Source organism: Conger conger, chromosome 4 (assembly GCF_963514075.1).
Source record: "Conger conger chromosome 4, fConCon1.1, whole genome shotgun sequence".
NCBI lineage: Eukaryota > Metazoa > Chordata > Actinopteri > Anguilliformes > Congridae > Conger > Conger conger.
In genome coordinates this window covers 53,316,670-53,338,554 of record NC_083763.1, presented here as the reverse complement: position 1 = coordinate 53,338,554, position 21,885 = coordinate 53,316,670, and the positions used below count along the sequence as shown (strand labels likewise).

Sequence of the window (21,885 nt, the reverse complement as noted above, 5' to 3'; positions counted from 1 at the left end):
AGAAAGGACCCTTTGTGGATATTAGTCTTAACTTTTGACTCATTTTTAGCAAAGTTGGATGGTAAAAGGTCATCACCAACCATCACCAACGATCTTAAAAACTCAACATACTAGCACATGGTTGCAGCTTAGCTCCAAATTCCTGAGATGATTTAAGTTTCGATGAGTAATATCTGCAATCCAGATGCTGTCGCTATTAATGGTGTACCTGACCTCAATTCCACCGACATTGAAAAAAGCAAAGGGAAAATAATCAGACACGTGAATCCGATTGGTAGCATGCAGTTGATGCCTTTTCCTCTGAAGTCCTAATGGGTTAGTATGGTGTCTCAATTCCAGTCCTTGGGACCCACTTGCAAGAAAGTTTTTATAGTAACCAGGAACTCACCTTATTTAATGACAGAACCAATCAAATGCCCTTTCAATTAGTTAAATGAGGTGAGTTCCTGATGCAACAAAAATCTTCCGGCAAGTGGGTCCAGAGGAAACGCTGGTCTAATGCCAACATCTGGTTCGCAGATTACTCTGAAGTTCCTGTTCTGTCCCGATCATCTTCCTGTCGAACCTGGCTGCTGAAGACATCTAATATGCACAACAAATCTGGCTAATTCAACACCAGCCCTGGTTCTTAGCTCCTTGTGCTACCAATTGACCAGACTGGCTTCAAACCTGAATCCCAGGTAAAGGTGTGTAAAACCACCAGTTCCTGGCCCCATTTGAGGAACAGGGGTCTAGAATGTTAACACACTTTCCTCCAGGCCCCTTAACCCTTTAAGATGGAAGATCACAAATGTGTGATTAGAATTAGTTTCTTAACAGACAAGCTGAGGTAACACTTAATGCTGGTCATTCAAAGGAATAGTTTTAGAACAACATTCCAAAAAATCAATGGGTTAGGTTAGGTCACATGGCCAACAGACTCATTGCTTTTTTTTTTTTTTTTTTTTTTTTTTCTCCCCAGTCCCAAGTGGGTTATACATGCATTCAGGACTTGGTGCTCATGTTTTACATTAGCATACATTCTTCCTCCACTTGGGACACCACAGACCACCCAGAGTGTTTGCATTTCCTTTTATTCTGGACAGGTAGAGTGAACAAACTCGTATCACAATACTAAACATGATCGTAGACCAAAATATGGGGGAAGAGAGGAACCAATATCTACAATGAAAAAGGACTCACAGGAACAGGTAAAGAAGGAAAAAAGGAGGAAGGTGCAGTATTTTATTCTCAAGTTAAAATACCCGGCTTCAAGTCAAAAGCGCTGACCATGCTAATCCATTCATTTCTGCCTTTAATTTTATCCACCCCTCCCACCCGACTAAGTCCACAAAATGGTCAACATAATAATAAAAAATACAATATTGTTTTCGTCATGGCGTATGAGGCCCTGCTGCTACAGGGCTCCCAGGCCATGGGTACAACAATGTGCTGCACTAGAGGTTAAAACAGCAGAGCGCAGAGCCCTTTAAGAGAAAACGTGCTTCCTCACCCACCAGCTCTCCACTGCACACAGAAGGCTGTGATGGTACACACACACACACACTCATACACACGCACGCACACAACAGTATATGCAGCATATGATAAAGTCGACGACACGGTATCAAAAAGAACGACAACCTTACACTATAAACATTAAGTTAGACAGTCATCCCCGCTATGTGGTTCAATAAAGCTCTGTGATACTGGCTCGGGCTAGGAGTGAAAAGTCCGTTAAAAGAGGAGAAAGAAGAGGAGGGGAGGGCTGTGGTCACATGACTCCATCCCCACACCGCCCCCCCCTCCCCCTCGCACCTTTCTTTGAGTGAATCGGCTCTGGACATTCAAGTATTTTCTCGTTTAAGGAAGACGCTTTTAAGGCTTCTGTGGCGATTCAAAGCACAAGAGATCTTTGTGGTCGGGGTGGCGGGAGAAGGCCTTCCACCCCTCCCCCCCCCACGCGGCTCCGTGGCTGTAGTGTGCTCTCAGTACGTGGACGACGTCGTGCTCATGGCGTCCTCACTGATGCGTGTGCTCCCAGGGTGCACGCTGGCAAAGTACTTAACGTCCTTGTCCAGGTCCATCTGTAGGGCCACCAGGGTCTGCTCCAGCGCCTCCTGGTGTGAGTTTGCAGAATGCAGGAAATATTCTGCGAGCGGAGAGAGAGAGCGGTTTAGTGTTCACCGGCTAGCTCAGGACAACCGTTTGCATCGCTGGTCCTCCCTCCTGGTCCTGGAGAGCCGCAGGGCGTGCTGGCTTTTGCGTTCACCTTAACATCAGTAACCAATTCAGACCCAAGAAACCAGGTGAGGTAACGGTGAAATTAACTGCTTTAACTGATCAATAAGTGAGGAGTAACGGCAAAAGCCAGCACACCCTGCAGCGCTCCAGGACCAGGAGAGAGGACTACAGGCTAATATGCTTAATGAGGTTTAAAAAAAGAAAAGCTGTACTGAATAATAGCCACATGGCGAGCCTGACGTATATCAATGTAATGAAACAATATTCCTTGACAAAAGCTACCTCTAAAATATAAATAAACTGAAAATGTGAAGCACTGAGGTAGAAAAGCCAAGGCACTATCTTAAGGGGATTTTTAAATAAAAAAATGAATAAAAATCCTTATCCTTAATTAAAGGCAAAACATGAATACCCCTAAGTGACTATGAAAGGGCCGGGTTCAGTATTGGGGCATGGACGGTAGGAGCTTCGGTTACAAAGACTGCTCAACTGGCGAGTGTCTCAATAGGAACAGTGACTAAAGTTACATCTGCATTTAGATATGGGAAAGACATTGGTAAATAGTAGGTTGGAAATTGTGGTTGAAAGCAGACATTCAAAGACCGTGATGCTTGTGCATTAGTGCGATCTACAAGGAAACTGCAGCACGTGATCAGACCATCAGCAAAAGCAGTCCATCGACAACTACAGAGGGATAAACAAACCCCTCATTACAAAGACAAATGCACATCTGAGAGTTCAGTGATGCAGAAAGCATAGGCACTCTGGTCTACAGAGAAGTGGAAAAAGGGTTATGGTCAGATGAGTCATCCTTCACCATATTCTCAACTTATGATGTGAATCATCATGGGCCGGTGCTGCTCCAACTTCTGTTTCAGCTCGTCATTAAAACAAATCTCAAAGACAGGAGTTAAAATGTACAATAGGTAAGCTTTTAGTATTAAAATATTGTTACAAGACCATTGTAAATCCCTTCCCATCATTGGAAAAGGCCCACTGACATGTTGACTCACCCTCTGCCTGTGTTTATTATAGTCCTTAAATTCAGGTTTCAAAATTCATGGAAATTCTGTATTCTGTACCAAAACACTGTTTAGCTGTACAATAATTCAAGCTCATTGGTTGAAAATTGGTTCCAATTGCCACAGCCAAAGGCGTTTCAACGTCAGCGCGATCACAGAGAAGGGGGAGGGATAAACAAGTGTTGTGCTTTGAAGGCGTTTGTTGCTGCTATTCCTCTCTCAACAGTTAGAAGTCTGAAATTTAAGGAGAAAAGGATGAGATTCCAGGGGGCGTTAACCGGGTTAGGGCTCACCTCTCTCCAGCAGGCTCTGGCGGATGGTCTTGGCCAACAGCACCCTGACGTTGGGCACGGGGTCGGACGCCAGCTGCAGCAGCGGGGCCAGCAGGTGCTCGGAGAACTGCTCCAGCGACACGCAGTCGTCCTCCACGGCCAGCTGGGAGGGAGCGGGGGGAGGAGGGGAGGAGGGTATGAATGCGCGCTGCCTTCCTGGCTCTCATACTCTCCAGTGACCGGGGTGTCATTGTCTTCCCCGCACAAAGGAGGGCTTGTGGCGCGCGACTGTGCGCCACTTGTAAACGACGTGGGGATTTTTGTGTGCCCCGCGGAGTCGGAAAAGAGGGTTTTAATCCTCCGCTGAGTGCCCGTTCCAGAGGGAGAGACCATGCCGGGCGCCAAGGCTGAGGGCCGGGGGGAGTCGGCCAATCCTACGTCCCGCTCTGGAGAAATAATGCTCCCCGCTTCACAGGGGAAGTGTTACTGCTCACAGAAGGAGGGGCTCTAATATTTACGGCAGGGGAGGAGATTTACAAATCCCTACTGGTTCACGAAGGCCACAGAGCACCAATATACCAATACCAGTTAACGGTATTATTTATTAAATGAAATCCAGCCGTGAAATCAAGCAATAAAGCTAGTCGTGCAGGGGACCCCAGTTGCCTACTCACAAATCTGAGCGCAAAACAGAGGTTGGAGCCATGCATCAGTAGAGAACATTTCCCGTTTAGCTGAAACTTACTTCAGAAAGGTCCCAGACTTCAGACGGTTTACCTGGCAAACGAAGGCGAACGCCTGACGTCCAGACCACTTTGGAGAGTGGCAGAACTTCTCGACGAGCTCGGCCATGAAGTCCGCAAGCAGGCTGGAGCTGGAGGAGAGCTTGCGGATGATCTCGCTCACCTGCGCAAGACATTCCACACTCACACATCCGTGTCGAGCAGCGACCAAACAATGAAGAGGGTTCGGCAAAGAAGCGCCACACGCTATAATGGCTGTAGCACTGCGAGTGAGGGGTTTCTAGGTGAGTGTCTTTGTATGGGAGTTTTGTTTCGGGACGTGATGCACCTCTCCTTCACTACTCATATTTAAGACCTTCAAAACATGTCGAATGGCTTCAGTTTCAGTGAAAACGACACTCCAGTCAGCTGGGTTTTTCTCCAGCCCGATGTTCGATCCGAGCGACAAGCGTAACGTACCAGTTTGTAGGAGATCCACCGTACGGAGGACACCCGGTCTGTGCAGAGGCTGAAGGCCAGCGGCCGCAGGTAGTCATAGACGTCCTGACCGCTATACAGCTCCAGCAGCAGGACCAGCTGTCTGTTAACGGACATGAACACACTCCACTTACACTTCTCAGATAGCCAACCCAATACTATTGACAACATAGCACACTAAAGACCATGTGCAAACCAGTCATATACCACTGCAGCCAAGCAACAATAGCAAATTCTATTACTAACAACACACAGGGAAGCAGCCTCAGTTTGACACGTCATATAGAGGTAACGGAGAAGAAAAATAACAGCACTTAAGCCACTTAAAATAGATGAAGTGCAATATTAAAGCTAATTTCCTTTCTTTGTTTTGTTCACATTTAGACTCCTTGCCAGCGTTACACATGAATGGAGGGCTGTGAAAGGGAGGGGCGTAATCCCGATGACATACTCGGCCAGCTCCGATCTGAAACGCCAGTTCCGGCTGTTGTCCGTGACGAGGAACTCCTGCAGCTGGTAAAGATATTTGCGGCGCGTCTCCTGGTGCAGCAGCTGCGGTGGAGGGGAGTTAGGGGGAGGGAGAGGGGGGGGATTAAAGAGACATCGGAACAGAATGAGGCAACCTTGGTGTGGGCAGTGCAATGCAGTATGCAGAATAGCTGGAGTTCTCTGCTGATGAAGACATCTCCCCAGAGAGCCCAGACAGACACATGCACCAGCCCCCACATTTAACGGTCTAGTTTTCATCTGAAGTCAAGCCCTGGCCAAGTTTCTGTACGTTCTGTACATTTCTAAATTTTTCAGTCAGCATTTTAATATGAATATCAGATCAGATATCAGAATCTAATCTAATAACAGAGTATTATTCACTGGAGGTACTGTATGACATGTGGCTGATTCAGAAGGGAACAACCAACTAATGCTTCCCGTTGGTTTCATTTTCTCCAAGATGACCCTACTTGCTTAATAAGCAATTCCACTGTTATAAATGCCGGGAAGTGTTTCACAATAACCTTGATTTACGCGTTCAAGTCTTTTTTTTCTATTTTAAGGAGCACCTATGCAGCCAGAGAGAAGGGCAGGAGAAGGTCTGTACCTTTAGGAAGTCGTAGAGGTGCTTGAGGACCCCTATCCGCACCTCGTCCAGGTCCTTCAGGAAGCTGTTGAATATGGGCACCAGGTCCGCGGCGGTCAGCTGGTCCCCCAGTATGAGGGCCAGCTCGTGGATGGAGAAGGCCAGCGTCCTCCGCACCTTCCACTGCAGTAAGCGGAGGGGGGGGGGGATTGGGACCAGGTGAGTATCACGCAGGTCACAGTGGAGCGGGGTCGGGTGGGGTGGGGTGGGGTGGAACAGGAGGTCAGGGAGAGGCACATGACTGCCCATACAGGGCCTACGGAGTCTGGGAAGGGACAGTGTACCGCCAGTCCTCACTGTTAGGCCTCCAGGTCCTCTTCCCCACCACAGGAAAACTGGGATTGACACGAGCTGGGGTCTATGAGCTCCTGTCAAGCTTTTTTGGCACATTCACCCAGAATGCTTTCATGTCATGAAAAGGTCAATGAATTGAATTCATTGAACTGAATTGAATTCAGAACTTAATTACTACTCCAAAGCATATAATCGTATAATTCCCAACCTGTTCTTTGCAGAAGATGACATTCCTTTCTTTTCATGACATTTCTGCCAACCTGGGTCCAGATGCTGAATGGATGAGCACTTCAGTCGTACCCCTCTACACACGGACCAATGCGGAGCATGTCCCTCCCCTGCCTGACACTGAAGGTTCTAGACTGTTCTAGGACCAGGCTAGGCCATTGACCCGCAGTAAGAAAATAAGGAAACGAGGGCCGCGGTGGCGCAACAGGCTAAGATGCAGCAGACTTGCGGTTGCAGTTCGCTGCAGTTACACACCGGGGACCGGGGTTCGATTCTCGGTCCTGCCAAAAGCCAAGTTTGGCCGGCTCACGTGGAGCAGCATAATTGGCTCGCTGCTCCAGGGTGAGGGACTTGGCAGGGTTAGTAGATCGCCGCACAAAAAGCACCTTGGGCGCCTCGGAATCACGGTTATCAGCATGTGGCGAGACGGCTTCAAGAAGGCGTGTCGCTCTCGTAGGGCCGCCGAGGGACGGGGTGTGGGCGGTGTATCTAATACTAGCTCTCATTGAATTAGATGGGGTACAATTGGCTCCCAAATTTGGAGAAAAAAGGGAAAAGAATCCAAAAAATTATTAATAAAATCAGGAAACGGGGTGCAGCTGTGAATAACCATCAGACTGAAGGCTTTGAGGACTGTGGCTGTGACTCTCTAGGACCTAAGGAACCACACACGGGGTTTGGAGGAACATGGAGAAAAAGCTTAACACACAAAAACAACCTGCCATGCTATTCCACCTAGGACCGCCTTCTCTGAAACGGCCCCCGATGCTTCAGAACGAGCTGGTGAGGAAACGGAGAGTGAGACAGTATGCAAACGGGTGTGCTTTATGGGGCATCTCTAGGAAGAGTTTATTGTTCCCAGTGGTCTGGTGTCAGGAGGCTGGTTCTAGTGGCGAGGAGGGGAGGGAGTATTGGGTAAGCCGAGCGGGGCTTATCTGCACCTGCATGTCCGATGCCAGCGTCTCGTAGGTGTCCCTGAGGCAGTGCCAGTTCTGACGGCCCAGGGTGAGAGCCACGCCCGGCAGGCTGTAGGCGCAGTGCTTGGCGATCTCCATGTCCACGGTCTGCGCGCGCGAGGGGTCCGTCATGGACAGGTACTGGTCCAGGAGAGCCTGGGGGACCACGTCCTGCAGGGGGCAACAGAGTCAGGTTAGGGGCAGGAGATTAAAGACAGTGGGACCTTCAACCTTAACCCACAGCTTCAGATTTTATTTGTTGATTATCCTGAAAAATGACGGTTTTCCCAGAGGCCTGCCTCACAGACCTGTTGCTTGGACTTCCTCTCCTCCTCGGGGCTCATGCTGCTGTCACTCAGCTCCGAGTCCCCTGTGTGGCTCATCTGCAGGGTGGAATCCCGGCTCTGGGGGAGAAGCAGACGGGCACGGTTTTAGCACAGACCAACAACGCACGGATTTAGGACAGTGCAGACAAGACACCGTCTTGGAGAGGCACAGATTCAGTTTTAACACGGACACGGGTCTGCGGCTACGGGTGGGTGCGTCTGAGGCGTGGAAGCGGCGCTCACCTCCATGTCTGTGGAGTCTGCGATGGAAGGCACGCTGTTGACGATGAAGAGGCCGTCTCTGGCCTCCTCCTGGGGCTGCAGGAAGGCCTCCTCCAGGTGGGAGTCCAGCACTGCGGCTCGGAGCGCTGCGGTCAGTACGTCCACTTGTGCTGCGGGAAGAGAGACGGGCTACCACCTTACACCTCTACCTCATGATGCTCAAATACAACAAAACCTGGAACAGCAACATGACCCTTATCAGCGTATCCGATACACATTATACAACAGAATTCAGGAAAAAAAATGATTTAAAGATTTAAAGAAAAAACAACTTGCTTTCATGATGGCATTTCTTATAAATCAAACAACTGCTTTACTTCTACATGACACTGAACACATCTGTCCACTATTTCTCATTAATAGTCCAGATGGGACACTCAGAGTGAGAGACTTTTACCAAAGGCATCAAATTTGGATTGTAATGTGAACACAGCGTTCTTAGACACCGTGTACTGTGGCTTTTTCATTGTTTATTCTTGTCCTGGTTTGCATGTGAACACTGCTGCGGTTGCAGACAGTTGGCTGTTCCTGGGGTGGGAATTGGACCTGCTAAGCCCCAAGTTATGTGACACTTCTTTTTAAAAATAAAATAAATAAATTGATTACATCCCTTGCACAAAATGCACTTAGCACCAGCCGGGTCACAGTGACAACTTTACAACTGTGGTGCAGAAGAACCATTGAAAGCAATGTTTTCAACCACAAATGATATTAGTATAATAAATCACCAACAAGTCAGAAATTGCAGCCTGTGAACAAAAAAAAACGTGTCACAGATTGGCTATGAGCATTTTAGGCATTTGTTAATACCTGAAAACCTTGGCAAGGCCAATAGTTCTCCTAAATCTCAGATTAAAGGCCAAGCACTATTCAGAAGTTACAGCAACAGGAAAAAACTTATCTGACAACAACAATGTCTGCGCCATGTACCCTAGGCAACACAAGTGTTTTTACACACGTCTAGGGACCATGGCCAATAAGTGTGCCAAATTGGAGCACAATCAGGAAGCAATGCCAGGAGTTATGCAAGGAGGAACAGGAATAATGAGTTAAGAAGCCCAAAACAATAGGACTCGAGAGCTCCCGACTTAAAGCCTAAAACCTGAAGCAGAAAAACACCAAGCTTTCACTGTGGCAGGTTTATGTACAATCCTAGCGAATTAATATTTGTTACTTTAAAACGTTTGCAGAAATGGGTAATGCATTTAATAACTACCTTGGTATTCTTAAGAAAGCCCATTTGCTTCTTGCTCATTTTGGTTCATATCTACAGACTTCAAATCAGCCCTGTGTTGAAGGGCTCTAGTGGTCCTAGATTAGGAGGGAGAGTGAGCCAGCACATACACAGATGTAATATAATACACCCTTTTTAGAACTCACGATCAAAATGTTCACATTTCCGCTTTTCCCACAAATGGCATTACTTCAAACCTCGGTTCGCCGACATATCCACTAGACCACACCTGTTGTGCCAGGCAGACAAGTGCAGATGAATTGGTCACACTCCCCCTGTAGTGGGGCTTGGAGGGCCCCGCGAGTGGCCGGTTTGTGTGGCTGTCGATGCCTCCGCAGAACTCCATGTTTCAGTCCGTGAATAAAGGCCTACTGTTGTCTAATGAAAGATACATTAACAGAGCACAGTGAGCTCCTGTTTGAGGACAGGCCAGCGAACAAAGACCTCAATGGGCTGTTTATGCACTCGGGATAATGGTGTCACAACCAAGAGGTGCAATCGCAGGGAAAATCTGAGCGGAGGCTCAATGGTTCTTAAAGGGCGAGCATTCTATAGTATCTGAGAGGCACAATCTTTATTTGTACAGTCGAGCTGGCCGCTGGTTTTGCCATATTTCTTTGCGTTCGCAAAAGGTCCTCGTTGCAGCCCAACGCACTTCCCGAAAGCGCGCGCTCAATGCCCATATCGGTCTCTCGATGTGAGAGCTTCTCACTTCTACACAGCTCCTTCTAAGGGGAAAGAATTTGCAAGTCTAAGCGGCGGTTGTGCAATTTCCCTCCAAAAATTGTTGCGTTGGTTCAGATCGCGGCAGTATCGCACGTGCAAGGCTGCAGCCCAACCGCCGGAGCCCAGAACCTTCTCTCATTGCTCACCCTGGGGAACTTCATTCCTGCTGCTCCCGAATCAATTGAGTTTGACAACATGACCTAATGAATGCCACTTACAATTTGCCACCTATTGAGCAATGTTTCGCTGCCAAGAAAGAACCTTGAGAAAGAACCGTGCCACTGAAGTCGTGCTTGTGTTCGCAAATAAATATGAGTCTCTACAGCTTTGTGCCTACTTTTAAAAGGCATTTGTAGCAGTTGTTAATTTGTGGCTGTTAATCAATTAAGAGTCTTGGTCAATGCAAGCTTAATGCCTTTGTGACTAGGACAAACAGAGCAGACTTTGTACAAGTACAGCTGAGGTCAACCCCTCCCTGGCAAACCTGAAGAATGACCAAAAAAGCAAGTTCTTATCACGTTAAGCTATGGCAACGTGTGCATAATGCTTTGTCCTCTGCTTTGACCTGCCTGCAAGTTGAAACTTGCCAGGCCTGAGAGAAATAGATAAATTATGGATAGGAAAACCTGGACTGTGGAGGATGACTAATTGGAGGGAAAAGCAACACGAATGGAAATGTGTACATTTCAGATGGTGCTGTGAAGAGCTACTATTGTACAGCCATGATGAATGCCTGTTTTACAATGAGCAATTATCGGACCATGACAAGTGACCAACACGGGAGCCGTGATAAGAGGCTGACCTAGGTGACCAACACAGATAAGAGGCTGACCTAAGTGACCAACACAGATAAGAGGCTGACCTAGGAGACCAACACAGATAAGAGGCTGACCTAAGTGACCAACACAGATAAGAGGCTGACCTAGGAGACCAACACAGGAGCCGTGATAAGAGGCTGACCTTTGACATCGGGGTCGTCAATGTGTGGCTCCAGGTTCTCGATCATCTCCTCCAGCTCCTTGCGGCCCAGTGTGGGGCCAGAGTTGTGGGTCGAGCGGTGATGGCTGGGGCTACTGGGGGCCTCCTCCTCCTCCTCCTCCTGCAGCTCCAGATCCAGGTCGATCTCAGGGATGGGAGTCCTCCAGTAATGGAAGGAGTTGTACATTTCCTGCTCAGGGATCGGGTCTCCTGACAAGGACGGCTGCGAGGGCGAAGGCGCCGAAGGCCGCTCATGCTCCTCCTCCTCCTCCTCCACCTCGACCACCACCTCAACCTCAACCTCAACCTCCACCTCCACCTCCACCTCCACCTCCACCTCCTCCGTCTGGTCAGAGTCCGTGTGGTTCTCCATGCCGTTTTCTGGGTCCTCCCCCTCCTTGGCCACCCCGTTCACCGTGGGGTCCGGGTCCGGTTCCGCCGGGGTCGGAGGCGGCTGGTTCTCCTCGGAGGGGAGGGCATCTCCGGGCTCCGTGTCGGGGGCCAGGTCCTCGGCCGCCTGCTCCCCACCCCCCTCCACCGCCACGTCCACGCTGCCCTCTTCCGTCCGGCGGAAGTCCAGCTGCTGGCCGTCGCAGTGGGGCAGGTCTTCCTGCACCCGAGAGCAGGGGGAACCCTGGGTATCCTCGCTCTGGCCCAGCTCGCCGCAATCTTCCCCCTCTCCTGGGTTAGAGGAGGCTTCTGTCTTACTGTCCGAGCCGGCCTCTACGGTAGAGCAGGGAGGGGACTCCCTCGTAGTGTTGTCTGGGTTAGGCGGCCCCTTGCTGTGGGGGGAAGAAATGGCTTATTCATACTGGGTCTTTAGGTCTACCAAAAGCAAAGTTCTCTTCATATTCGGTAAGAGAACGAGCGTGCCCTAATTCAAGAGACTGTTTGTTCAGGAAATACCATGCCACTGTGAAAAGGAGGGTGAACATTGGTGTGAACATTGAACACAGCAGACAGACTCTGGCTTTGATATTAGACATTCAAGTACACGCCAAATGCAAACACCAGAGTCACTAGCTACACCCACACAGCACAACCACTTCGGTCAAATAGAATTCACGATCAGCCAAACAATGAATGCCATCACTGAACGCGACAAACGGGCTAAGACCGCAAACATTGACACGCAATATTTTTCTGTTTTCAGACCAAGCAAGAAGCTTGTGAAAACTTTAATTCCCCAAAAATTTAATTTAATTGATACTCCTTTTCAATTTACCAACTCTGAGTACCAAAGACATTGGCATCAAAGATAGAAATGGAGATAAATCAAGTTTGCATTCACCCTGGGAAATATGACTAAGATAAAGCAATTTGTTGGTTAGCATGTGTGCCTCTCTGAGCGGGTAAAACTAGCGGAGATATCAGGTCGGTGTGCAGGCAAAATAGCAAAAACACAGCGTGACAGATTGACTGTTAAAGCTTCACCTGTTCTGTGGGTGGGCGCAGCTGCAGTTCCTGCCCTCTTCCTCCTCCCTGAAGTACTGGCCCACACTTGAGGGACTGGCAAACGTGGAGATGAACTGGCCCAGGGACTGGAAGGCAGCTTGACGGACCTAGAGACCGACGTAAGCAACACTCCTTTAACCCTTCAAGGCGCAAGAAAACGTGTGCAATTACATTCTGAATATTCTACACTCTAATATCCTGAATATTCTAATGCGGATGTAATGATTGCTACTCATTGGAGACAGACTTACACTTCAATGCACTTCAAAGGGTTACATTTACACTTTAGCCATCTAGCAGACTCTTATCCCAAGCGACAATCCTTATTTATACAGCTGGGTATGTACAGAAGCAAGGCAGGTTAAGCATCTCAGAGCTACAATGGCAGTGCCCCAGAAGGAAATCAAAGCTACAATCTCCTGGGTGTGTTGGCCCAGCATCCTTAATCTGATTCTATAAGAAAAGATACTCCTAGGTACACGTACATAATCTGCACACATTCATCCTTTTTGTCCGTCAAATTCCACCAAGATGCAACTAAACCGACTGCAATTTTCTTTCTTTTCTTACACAAATGGACAGGTCTAATCCTAAATCATAATTTATCTAAATTTGGCTCAAAATTCCTAAACTAAACTGATCTTGATTTGGTAAATGGAAAGGAGAATACATTTTGCAGCTTTTTTTTTTTTTTTTTTTTAGTTTTTGCATGCCTCTAAAGTACATGCTTAACAGACAAGAGGGGAGACTTGTTCTTGCACTCGTCTACATGACAAAATTTGTACGACTGCAACGACTTTCTAGGTCAAACAGTTCCCCTCTGGACGGTCATATGTACTTGCATGCAAGTTGATGGAAATGAACACATGTAACATGTTGTGCAAATCTTTCATCAGCAAGCTAGTCCCAGAGTCACACTAGGGGAGGGTCGCTGGGCTCACCCATCGAGAAGGGTCGCTGATGAGGCTGATGAAGAGGGAGGAGAGCTTCGTCCTGCGTACTTCCTGAGAGGTCGCCGAGGAAACGGTCATGAAGCACTCCGCGCAGGCCTTGCGCACGCCCCACACGTTGTCTGAGCAGAGCTGGAAGAAGCGCGGAAGCTGGACAGGAAAGGGCACACCACAAAAACAGGGCCTGAGTCCAGGGCCCACTTCCTCCACAACGGGGCTTTCCCCTTCCTCAACACCACTGCCCGGTCCCAATCCGACTCCTAATCGCTCTTCCTACGCCCTCGCACTCATTTCACAAAAATGTACGAAGATTGTCCCCAGAACCAAGTGAGCCAAATTTCAGCGAGGAGTACTGGCCGTCAGGCCCTCTGACTCACCCTTGATAATGAGGAAATTAAAGTGCTGGCTTAAACGACCCGAGCAGCCATTTCGTTGCTAAATGCTGTTAAAGGATGGCAGAGATATTATACACGTATGTAATTTGACTGCCAAGTCATACCTGTTCAAAGACAATCATGGCCATCACAGTATTGTCTTGTTGGCAAACAATCGTCTCAAATTATGCACGTTTGGTTGATTAAGATGTAAAGATAACAGCCATTTAAATTGCAGAAATAATATTTGGAAGGTAAATGTGGTGGTTCAAAGGACTGGGGACAACCAGTGTGTGGAAACTTCTACCACAGGGCGTGGAATATCACATGAGAACACCCCACAACTCTACCCTTCTAGCAGCGCTGGAGCATCCGATAACAATACCCCTCAGCTCTTTTTCATCACTTCCACAATAACAACTCTTTGCCCTACAAGTACGCTCCTTGTATCATACAATAACATTCCAGCGCTTTTGTTACAATCGTTGATGTCTGGGGGCAGGGGACGCTGGTTCTGCCATGAATACATATTGCCATTTCCACAAGTGCAAACTACAACATGGGTGCAACATGTACTGTAAAACAGCCACTGTCTAACATTGACACAGTCTCTGTGTGTATATACATACCAACAGCTCCTCGGTCGCCTCCCCACCAACCACACTACAGATGTCCCCGAAATTGGCCGCGCAAACCTGCCAGAAAACAAAGAAAATTCAGAACAAATTGCTGGGGGTAACCCAGCCATTCTTTTGTTATACAGAATAAAAATAGCACAAATGACAATACACGGTAGCTCTGCGGAAGCGCGGAGCGGAGCGGCCAATGAGGATAGGCCTTGTGAGCACACGGGCCAATGGGCACACGGACCTTGCGCACGTGGAACATCCTGCAGTCGCAGCACATCTCGCAGAAGCGGGGCAGGAAGAGGCGCTCTGTGATGTCCTTCCCCACCATCGGTGCCATTTTGCAGATTATCTGCAGCGGGAGGGCAAGAGTAAGGAAACCATCTCACTCAAATGGGAATTTAAAGCACACACAAAAAAAAAAAACAGGAACTATGGTTAATTTCAAGGATTCACTTCGACGTGCAAAGAGTTCTGCCGCGCTGTTGAAAGAAGAACGGCACGGATCAGGTTTAGTCTGCAAGCTTCCCTCTGGACTTGAAATGCCATTAGCACTGTTGCAAAACACCGCGCAGCCATTTGCTCCTGTGTCAACCAACCTCCAGTTTGTCCGGTTTCATGAGCAAAGGTATACACCTAGTGCCTTGTGATCATAAGATCATAGGACCACTAAATCCCACCCACCTAGTCTTTGCCAAGTCAGCTCACTTCCCCAATAGGATCCCAATGCACTGCCTGGTGTAAACGCATGTAAACACGCATGAGCTCTGGATTAATTCCACTGAGCACTTGCCATTGAGAAGTTTTTGGTTGATTAAACAGACACAGACGAAGCTTTAGTCCTGGAATAAATTCCGTTTTAGAAGGAGAATCTCCATTCAAAATTGAATTCAGGTCCAGGCTTAATCTGCTTCTGCAAAATTGGCCCTTTATGTTTAATGAAAAATGGCAATTCCCATGAAATGTTTTCTTTTATGACAGGAAAGACAACAGCCTAGTTATGAATGTAGGCTTTGAAACATCTGACACTATCCCATTGCCCAATGTCACGCGCCTCACCGCCATGGCTTCAGTCTTAACATCGTCGTTGCTGTCGGGGGCCGTCAAATCCACCAGAACAGGACAGACCTGAGCCTCGATGTCCCCTCTCTCGATGAGCTCCTGTTCCAGGAGCACCAGCAGGGCCGCCTGGCTGGTCTTGCGGACCTGAGGCCACAGTGTGAAAGTTTAGGCCTGGGAACTCAAAGGATTCTGGGGGGGCTGCAGTGTCAGCTGGTTTTTGCCGCGTTTGTGCGCTTAAGCGCTTGTTTTAAGACGCGGTCGGCTAAGCAGTTTGTTTCCAGTGCCCAAATTGTGTGCTGGCTGAGGGAACACCACAAAAGCCAGCAGACACTGCAGCCATGCAGGATGGGATTTTGATACAGCTGCGTTATACCAAGAACTCCTGGAGAGTTAGGGAGCAGAAATAAATAAGCTGTTCAATTTCCTTTCCAACATACAATACAGCACCTATTTTGGGGAAAGACTATATACTTAAAATGCTATACTTACTAAATTTGATCTCATCCTGAACAGAATGCAACGGAAAGGAATGACATTTTACAGCTTTTCTTAACAGGTAATTTCATATCACAGGGTACTTCTCTAATAACAATTACTCCTTTAGTAAGACAATTATTATTATTATTATTTTTTACAATTATTTGCATGCCAGACTACATTACAGTGGAGATTAAATGCCACAAATCACTGCAACAATCATACCTGGTTGTTCTGGTCAGCGAGGTATCTCACTACTATTGGTAGCAAGTACTTTGAGAAAGCAAATGGAATGGAAGGCCTATTCTCCTGGCAGAAAATAGCGATATGAGGAACTTGTTCCATTAACTCTGCTCGAACAGTAGGCTCTGAGGAACAAGAGAGACTAGTTTAATTCGCCAGTTTAGTTTAGTTTCATTTACAAAATACTCCATCGGCTCCAAGGCACCTGTTATATATATATATATATATTAACTGCATATCAAGTTCAAGTCACAGACAACAAAGTGGCACGTTTGTGAACGTTAGGTAGCGCACAACTAAATGGGCTTATAGAGGATGTGGCAAAGGTTGTGTAGGGTGGACTGAGATGGGAAACCACAAGGGCTTCATGAAAGACAGCAGAGTAGGGTGCGAGGTGAACCCCAAAACCACACTGACCCAAATGCAACAGTTTGCTATAATGAACCTGAGGAGGCTGTGCCTGGTAGCATGTTAAATGTTGCTCTGTGGGTTCAAGAAGCTGGATTCAAACTAAATACACTGAACACCGCATTGTGATGAACATATGGCCGGCCATTTGAACATTTAAACTTTCAGAAAATCTGTTCAGAAAGGTGTGGAAGTACCAGCCTCACGCCAACACCCCATTCTTCAAAGGCAACAAAGGGCGGCACATTTTATTGACCAAAAGCACCCCTCTAACTACACTTGAAACTTTTCAAACAGGATAATGTGGAGGGGCTTAAAAGCATGCTCTGATCTCTAGGAGCAGAGGTAAAGATTAGACACAGAAAGGGTTTTTATTTCAAAATAAACGTTCAATACAATAGATCGAACACAGTGAATGGGTCTACTATGACAATCAGGAAATTCAAATGAGGAATTAAACAGAATTTAGGCACTTTTAAAAGGCAAGAGAAATAAGGCCTGTGACAACATGTTGATGGCTCACTAGTCTCCACCCAATTCAAGAAAAGGGCTGACTTTCAGCCAACTTCTCACCGACTGCTCCTCTTTGAGAGCAAAGTTCTCACTCACTTTCTGAAACCAGTTCAGCATTTCAGTCATGTGCTACTGCTGCGATTGCCTTGCACAAGCAACATCATCTCAGTTAAACCCGTTCTTTTCATCATCCTGGAACCAATACCAGAATGGTGAGCAAAAATTCAATCAGTTTTCTTTTATAGAAGTTAATGATACTAATGTGTAGGGCATATTAGGATGCCATTAATCTCATTCTCAACCTGCCCTCATTGACCCAAGATAAAAGATCCAAAAGCCATAATGTACAGCAAGTTGTAAACGCTCATGTCTTCTTGAGCTGAAATGGCTAATTTAATGTGCTGGCAAGCAATTGCTGTTTATTGTAGGTCAGTTGTGTTTTCTTTACCACAGCAAAAGCCAAGAATAGAAGCTGTACAGAGGCAGAAGATGAGGAATTTGCCGGGCTATGGCAAAAGTTTATTCAATCCATCTGTAAAACGGCTACCACTGTAACACCAGAAGAGCAATGTGTGGAAATAAACTGCCAGGCTGAAACAGTTGACTTTGCATGACCAGGAATTCTGCAGTGAAATCTTGAAGCGACATAACAGTGACAAGGGAGCGGAATCTTTGATGAATCCTAAGGTGGTGACATTTATACTGATCATTTCATTTGAAATTTTCTGTGGAGCCTGAGGCTGAACTATACCAATTCTGCAGCTTGTAACAGACGCCAGACACACACACAGCACAATTTCAAAGAATAATTGCACTTGGCTAGACTGCGGGCATTCGGACACATTTGCATGAATTAAAGGGCAAGTCTCCTGGTATGCTTTACAGAAAAAAAGATTCAGCATCAGCAACACTGCAATATGGGAGTCAGAGACAAAACTACAGACATTTATACAGTTAAAATGTTAAATGTTGCTTAGCTATCCTCATAAGAGAAATGGCAATAGTAAAACATACAAGCATCCTGACATGATGGCACCATGTGTCAAAAACCTTTGGCATGATTCAAGCAAATCACCTAAGATAAATAATGGACCATGTCAGTATGCTGGACGAAGCTTTGTGTGAGAATAATCTTGTGCACCACTTGTGTAACTACCAAAGCTCGAGAAAACATATTAATGGGGGGTGCCGGGAGCAGATAACTGATTAACAGCAATGCAAGAGAGCCAAAGTTTAGAAGGACTTTATTACCAGCAATATTTTGCAAAGTTTTGAATATGCAGAATATTTCCTTTCAGTTCTACAGCCCGAGGGCAATAACAGTAGGGAAATAAAACAAGATGTCCTGTCTTGCTTTGAATTCCAAATTGTGAATGTACTACATCACTAAATCAGATAAACCAAAGGCAATCCAGATTACATGGATACTGTGCTACGGCGTACTGTGTGGCACTGGAAGGATTAAGAAGATCGGTTATATCTTTCTATGAATGTCTAGCCAATTCAATCATGTTCACCTAGCAAGCATATAGACAGAGTGAATAGGTAATATTGTTGAGACAAATACCACCGAGAAACGGTGCCTTTCCCACTCGATAAAATGCCCCAAGTGTAGAGAAACAGTTGGCGCAGTTTGTTTGCCGATAGGCTGAAGACAAACATGTTGAATTAGAATAGGACAACTGGTGCCACTGGTACACACGCATTTTACAAAGGAGTCTTAAAGAGAGTAGACTTCAGGATCACCGATAAAAGCCAGGCTTTCTGGTTCACTGTCAAAATATGGCACACAGGTGTAAGAAGCAAGCAGTTAACACCACTCCATCAAACAGTAAGGGCCCTGAGCTACTGCCGCCAAGTGCCTGTACTACTTTATGCCACAGGAGGAGATGAACCCTGACCATGATTTTCAGGGGCGAGACTTTTCTGTCTAGGGACAAAAAAGGAACCTACCCTCACATCCTCGCCTGCAACACAGAAGTCTTTGTTTTGGATCAGGTGAATGCATTTGCAGTCCTTGCATCCGGAGTCATAGTTTGAATTTCCTCATTTCAAACAAAACCATTTTCAAAGTAAACGATTCAAATGTACATCTAAAAATGATGAATACATTTGAAACATTAACAGCATTTTCCTCTAAATACTGCAGACGCTGAACACAAAGACTGAACCACTCTCTCGCTTGCCTGTACTGCAACAACAAACATTTCTTTAAGTCTGAGGAAACCATTACACAGCAATCAGTCTTTAGCACAGATACATCGTCAAACATCAATGCAATTTCACAGATCATTCCGAGACAAGCCACAGACGGGTCTGACGCATCCATAAGGCTGGTTTGGCTTACCGGAGTCATCAGCCAGCCTGCTAACTCTCTCCAGGACGGCGATACAGTCCCTCTCGTCCTCGCTTACAGCTTTTAAAGTATCCAACAAACTTCGAGCCACCATTTGTCTGCAATTAAAAACAATTTTGTCTAACGAGAGCCAGTGTTCGGCGGTTTCTTTTTATGTACAAAAATACATCAACTCGATCAGTAAGTCAGTCAGAGTAAAGTAATACTAATAAAATTAGTATTATTAGATTCGTCCATGGGGAAAATGCTTACTCAATTTAACATTTAATTTTAAAAAATGGTGTGTGTAAAATAACCTGTTAATATACCTGTTAAAAATATTTTCACTCGCGACGTATTTATCCAGTCTTCCCAGAGGTGTCAGCATCTCATCTTGCGACACAAAGTCCAAGGCTGAAGGTATAATAATGACGTCAGACTCTGAGCTGTAGTCATCCACACCAACTATTAGAAACATTGGAAATATAGTGCATCAGAAGAACCCATCAACAAAACAGTTCCCTTGTCTGAACAGTAGATTCAATGTTTTGATTTGTCTGCAGTAAAAAATTAAGGAAGGAAATGTGCTTAAAACCCCACAACTCGCTTTGAACTCGAAATTGCTCTCGATGTTTATTCGTTTACTAGCAAACTTGTGAGTACTGAAATGCCCTGGAAATATCAACATGTGCCAGGATAACGTAAACGCGCAAAGCGAAATCGTCAAACCAATAATAGGCGAAAACATTCATAGCTAGCTCCGTTTTGTATTCACTTTGACCATGGTGTCACGCTAACGTTGCACGTGAAAAAGTATGTTGCTAATCTCGTCTAATTTATCGCTTTCTAGTCTGACTTGAAATTTCAGATGATGTTGGTAGCTAACGTTATACATCAACCGTGTGGATACAGAAAATGAAATGTTCGTTCAATATAGCCAACTTACTGCTAAGAGTTCGTCACGGGAGTCACTGGGGTCTTGTTAAGTTTCAGAGTTTCGAATTCAATATTTGGTTGACGAACTAACTATATATCTAGCTGGAGACGAGTCACTAATTTTCACTGAATCAGCAATCGTAATTAACGTTCTATCGATCACAGTGTAGGCAGCGGCTAATCCCCTTGGGTTTGGAGACCGACTAGCTAGCTACCTACAATCCAGATAAACAGTGCAAGCTCCGAATTTTGTCATAGCTAGCGAGCTAACGTTAGCTATATCACTCCAGACGCAGTGCCGACAATCTAGCTAGCAAGCATTATTGAACTGGAAGCTGGCTAACATTAGCTAGTCATATTTTCGTTTGTATCACTGAAAGCCTAGCTAAACAGTCGTATTTTATTTGACGTAGATAGCCCGGTTTCCCCAAGAAACACAGCTAACCTTAGCTAGCCACCTATCAAGTAGCCCGATGGCTAGCATTAGTTAGCAACCAAACTTTCCGATATAGCTATGCATGGCACAATCCCATTACCCGTTTCGTCCTCGTGTAACTCATATCCTTCGCCATAAAATACGAAACTGACATCTAAAAAGCTTCAAATATATTCAGTAGCAGAGGGAAATTTCAGAGGACGGCTTTTCGGCTGCCGTTTCCCTCTAGGCCTGAAGACAATCCGGGAGCCACACAGCCGACAGTACCATCGCATAACTCGCTGGGACAAAGTTGTAGACTGCTAGCTAGTTAGCACTAGCTTGCTATCGATGATAAAACACGAGAACAAACTTACATCCGTCTATCTCCTCCTGCGAATCTTCTTGAAGCAAAGACAAATCTGCAAATAAATACAGAAAGAGCGATAAATCGCGGGTTCTACAATGCCCAAATTAAGCAATCGCGGGCGTGCTTAAAAATGCTAAAAAATAACGCTACGAAACAAGGTTTAAAAAGGCGGATTGCCCCAACTAGTGTAATTGCACATACCCGCCATCTTGTCCTGGTCCTACATTTAAAGTGGTCTCTGCAGCTGAGGCAACAACTGGAGGGGAAAGAGGAGAGCTGTTTAGTTGGGAGATGGGTAGGGAAGGTTCAACATCGCTATGGAAATAACCACGCCATCTAGCGGACTGTGTTGGAAAATATACATATACATTTTAATTTGAATGAATATATAACCTGTAAAATGAAAGTAAATAGTTACAACAGCCTATTTTAAGATACACAAGGACATGTGCTTTTCAGTTACATATTTACATGCAATAACATGAGTTTATCAATAGTATGCTATGTAGAAATGACATGTTTAAATCACATGAAATTTCCTAAATTTCCTTGATGCAGCGTCACCTTATGTTCATTTTACTAATTATATTAAGTTCAATGCCAAATAAATCAAGTGCATTTTCTTGAATTGAGGAAGGCTTTTATTCTGTCAAATATATTCATTTTAAACTACTCAAATTTACTAAGAGCTTATTCATCCCATGTCTTCTATTTTGATAATTGCCCAACATTTACTTCTATTTCATTCAATGGCATTAAGAAGGAAGCCGCCAGACACATACTACTGCTGTAGACTATCCACTTACAGTTATGATGTGTTCAGAG

At 46.0% G+C, this 21,885-nt stretch overlaps 1 protein-coding gene across 2 annotated transcripts; it reads right to left on the bottom strand.

Moving 5' to 3' along the window:
* Positions 1-1,057: 1,057 nt before the first annotated feature.
* ppp4r1 (protein phosphatase 4, regulatory subunit 1) lies at positions 1,058-21,371 on the bottom strand. Of its 2 annotated transcripts, none has more exons than XM_061239584.1 (20): positions 21,262-21,371; positions 21,068-21,112; positions 19,669-19,804; positions 19,352-19,458; positions 16,066-16,208; positions 15,361-15,507; positions 14,546-14,653; positions 14,305-14,370; positions 13,293-13,451; positions 12,331-12,458; positions 10,879-11,678; positions 7,920-8,068; positions 7,659-7,754; positions 7,336-7,521; positions 5,834-5,995; positions 5,189-5,289; positions 4,720-4,840; positions 4,295-4,423; positions 3,539-3,680; positions 1,058-2,131 (listed from the first exon to the last, which is right to left on the bottom strand). In XM_061239584.1, the coding sequence occupies exons 1-20, from the start codon at positions 21,266-21,268 to the stop codon at positions 1,968-1,970; spliced, it is 3,096 nt and encodes a 1,031-aa protein (XP_061095568.1). In that variant the 5' UTR covers positions 21,269-21,371; the 3' UTR covers positions 1,058-1,967. The 2 variants fall into 2 exon arrangements, with proteins under 2 accessions (XP_061095568.1, XP_061095569.1); XM_061239585.1 differs by having other exon boundaries at positions 19,669-19,753; positions 21,262-21,329.
* Between the last annotated feature and the right edge of the window lie 514 nt (positions 21,372-21,885).

What these genes read in the sequence shown, in the direction of transcription:
- ppp4r1 (XM_061239584.1), bottom strand. An exon ending in TGCGCCCACCCACAGAACAG is followed by an intron (nt 11,679 to 12,330) that starts GTGAAGCTTTAA and finishes TTCCCCCCACAG; the next exon opens with CAAGGGGCCGCCTAACCCAG. An exon ending in AGAGGAAGTCCAAGCAACAG is followed by an intron (nt 7,522 to 7,658) that starts GTCTGTGAGGCA and finishes TGCCCCCTGCAG; the next exon opens with GACGTGGTCCCCCAGGCTCT.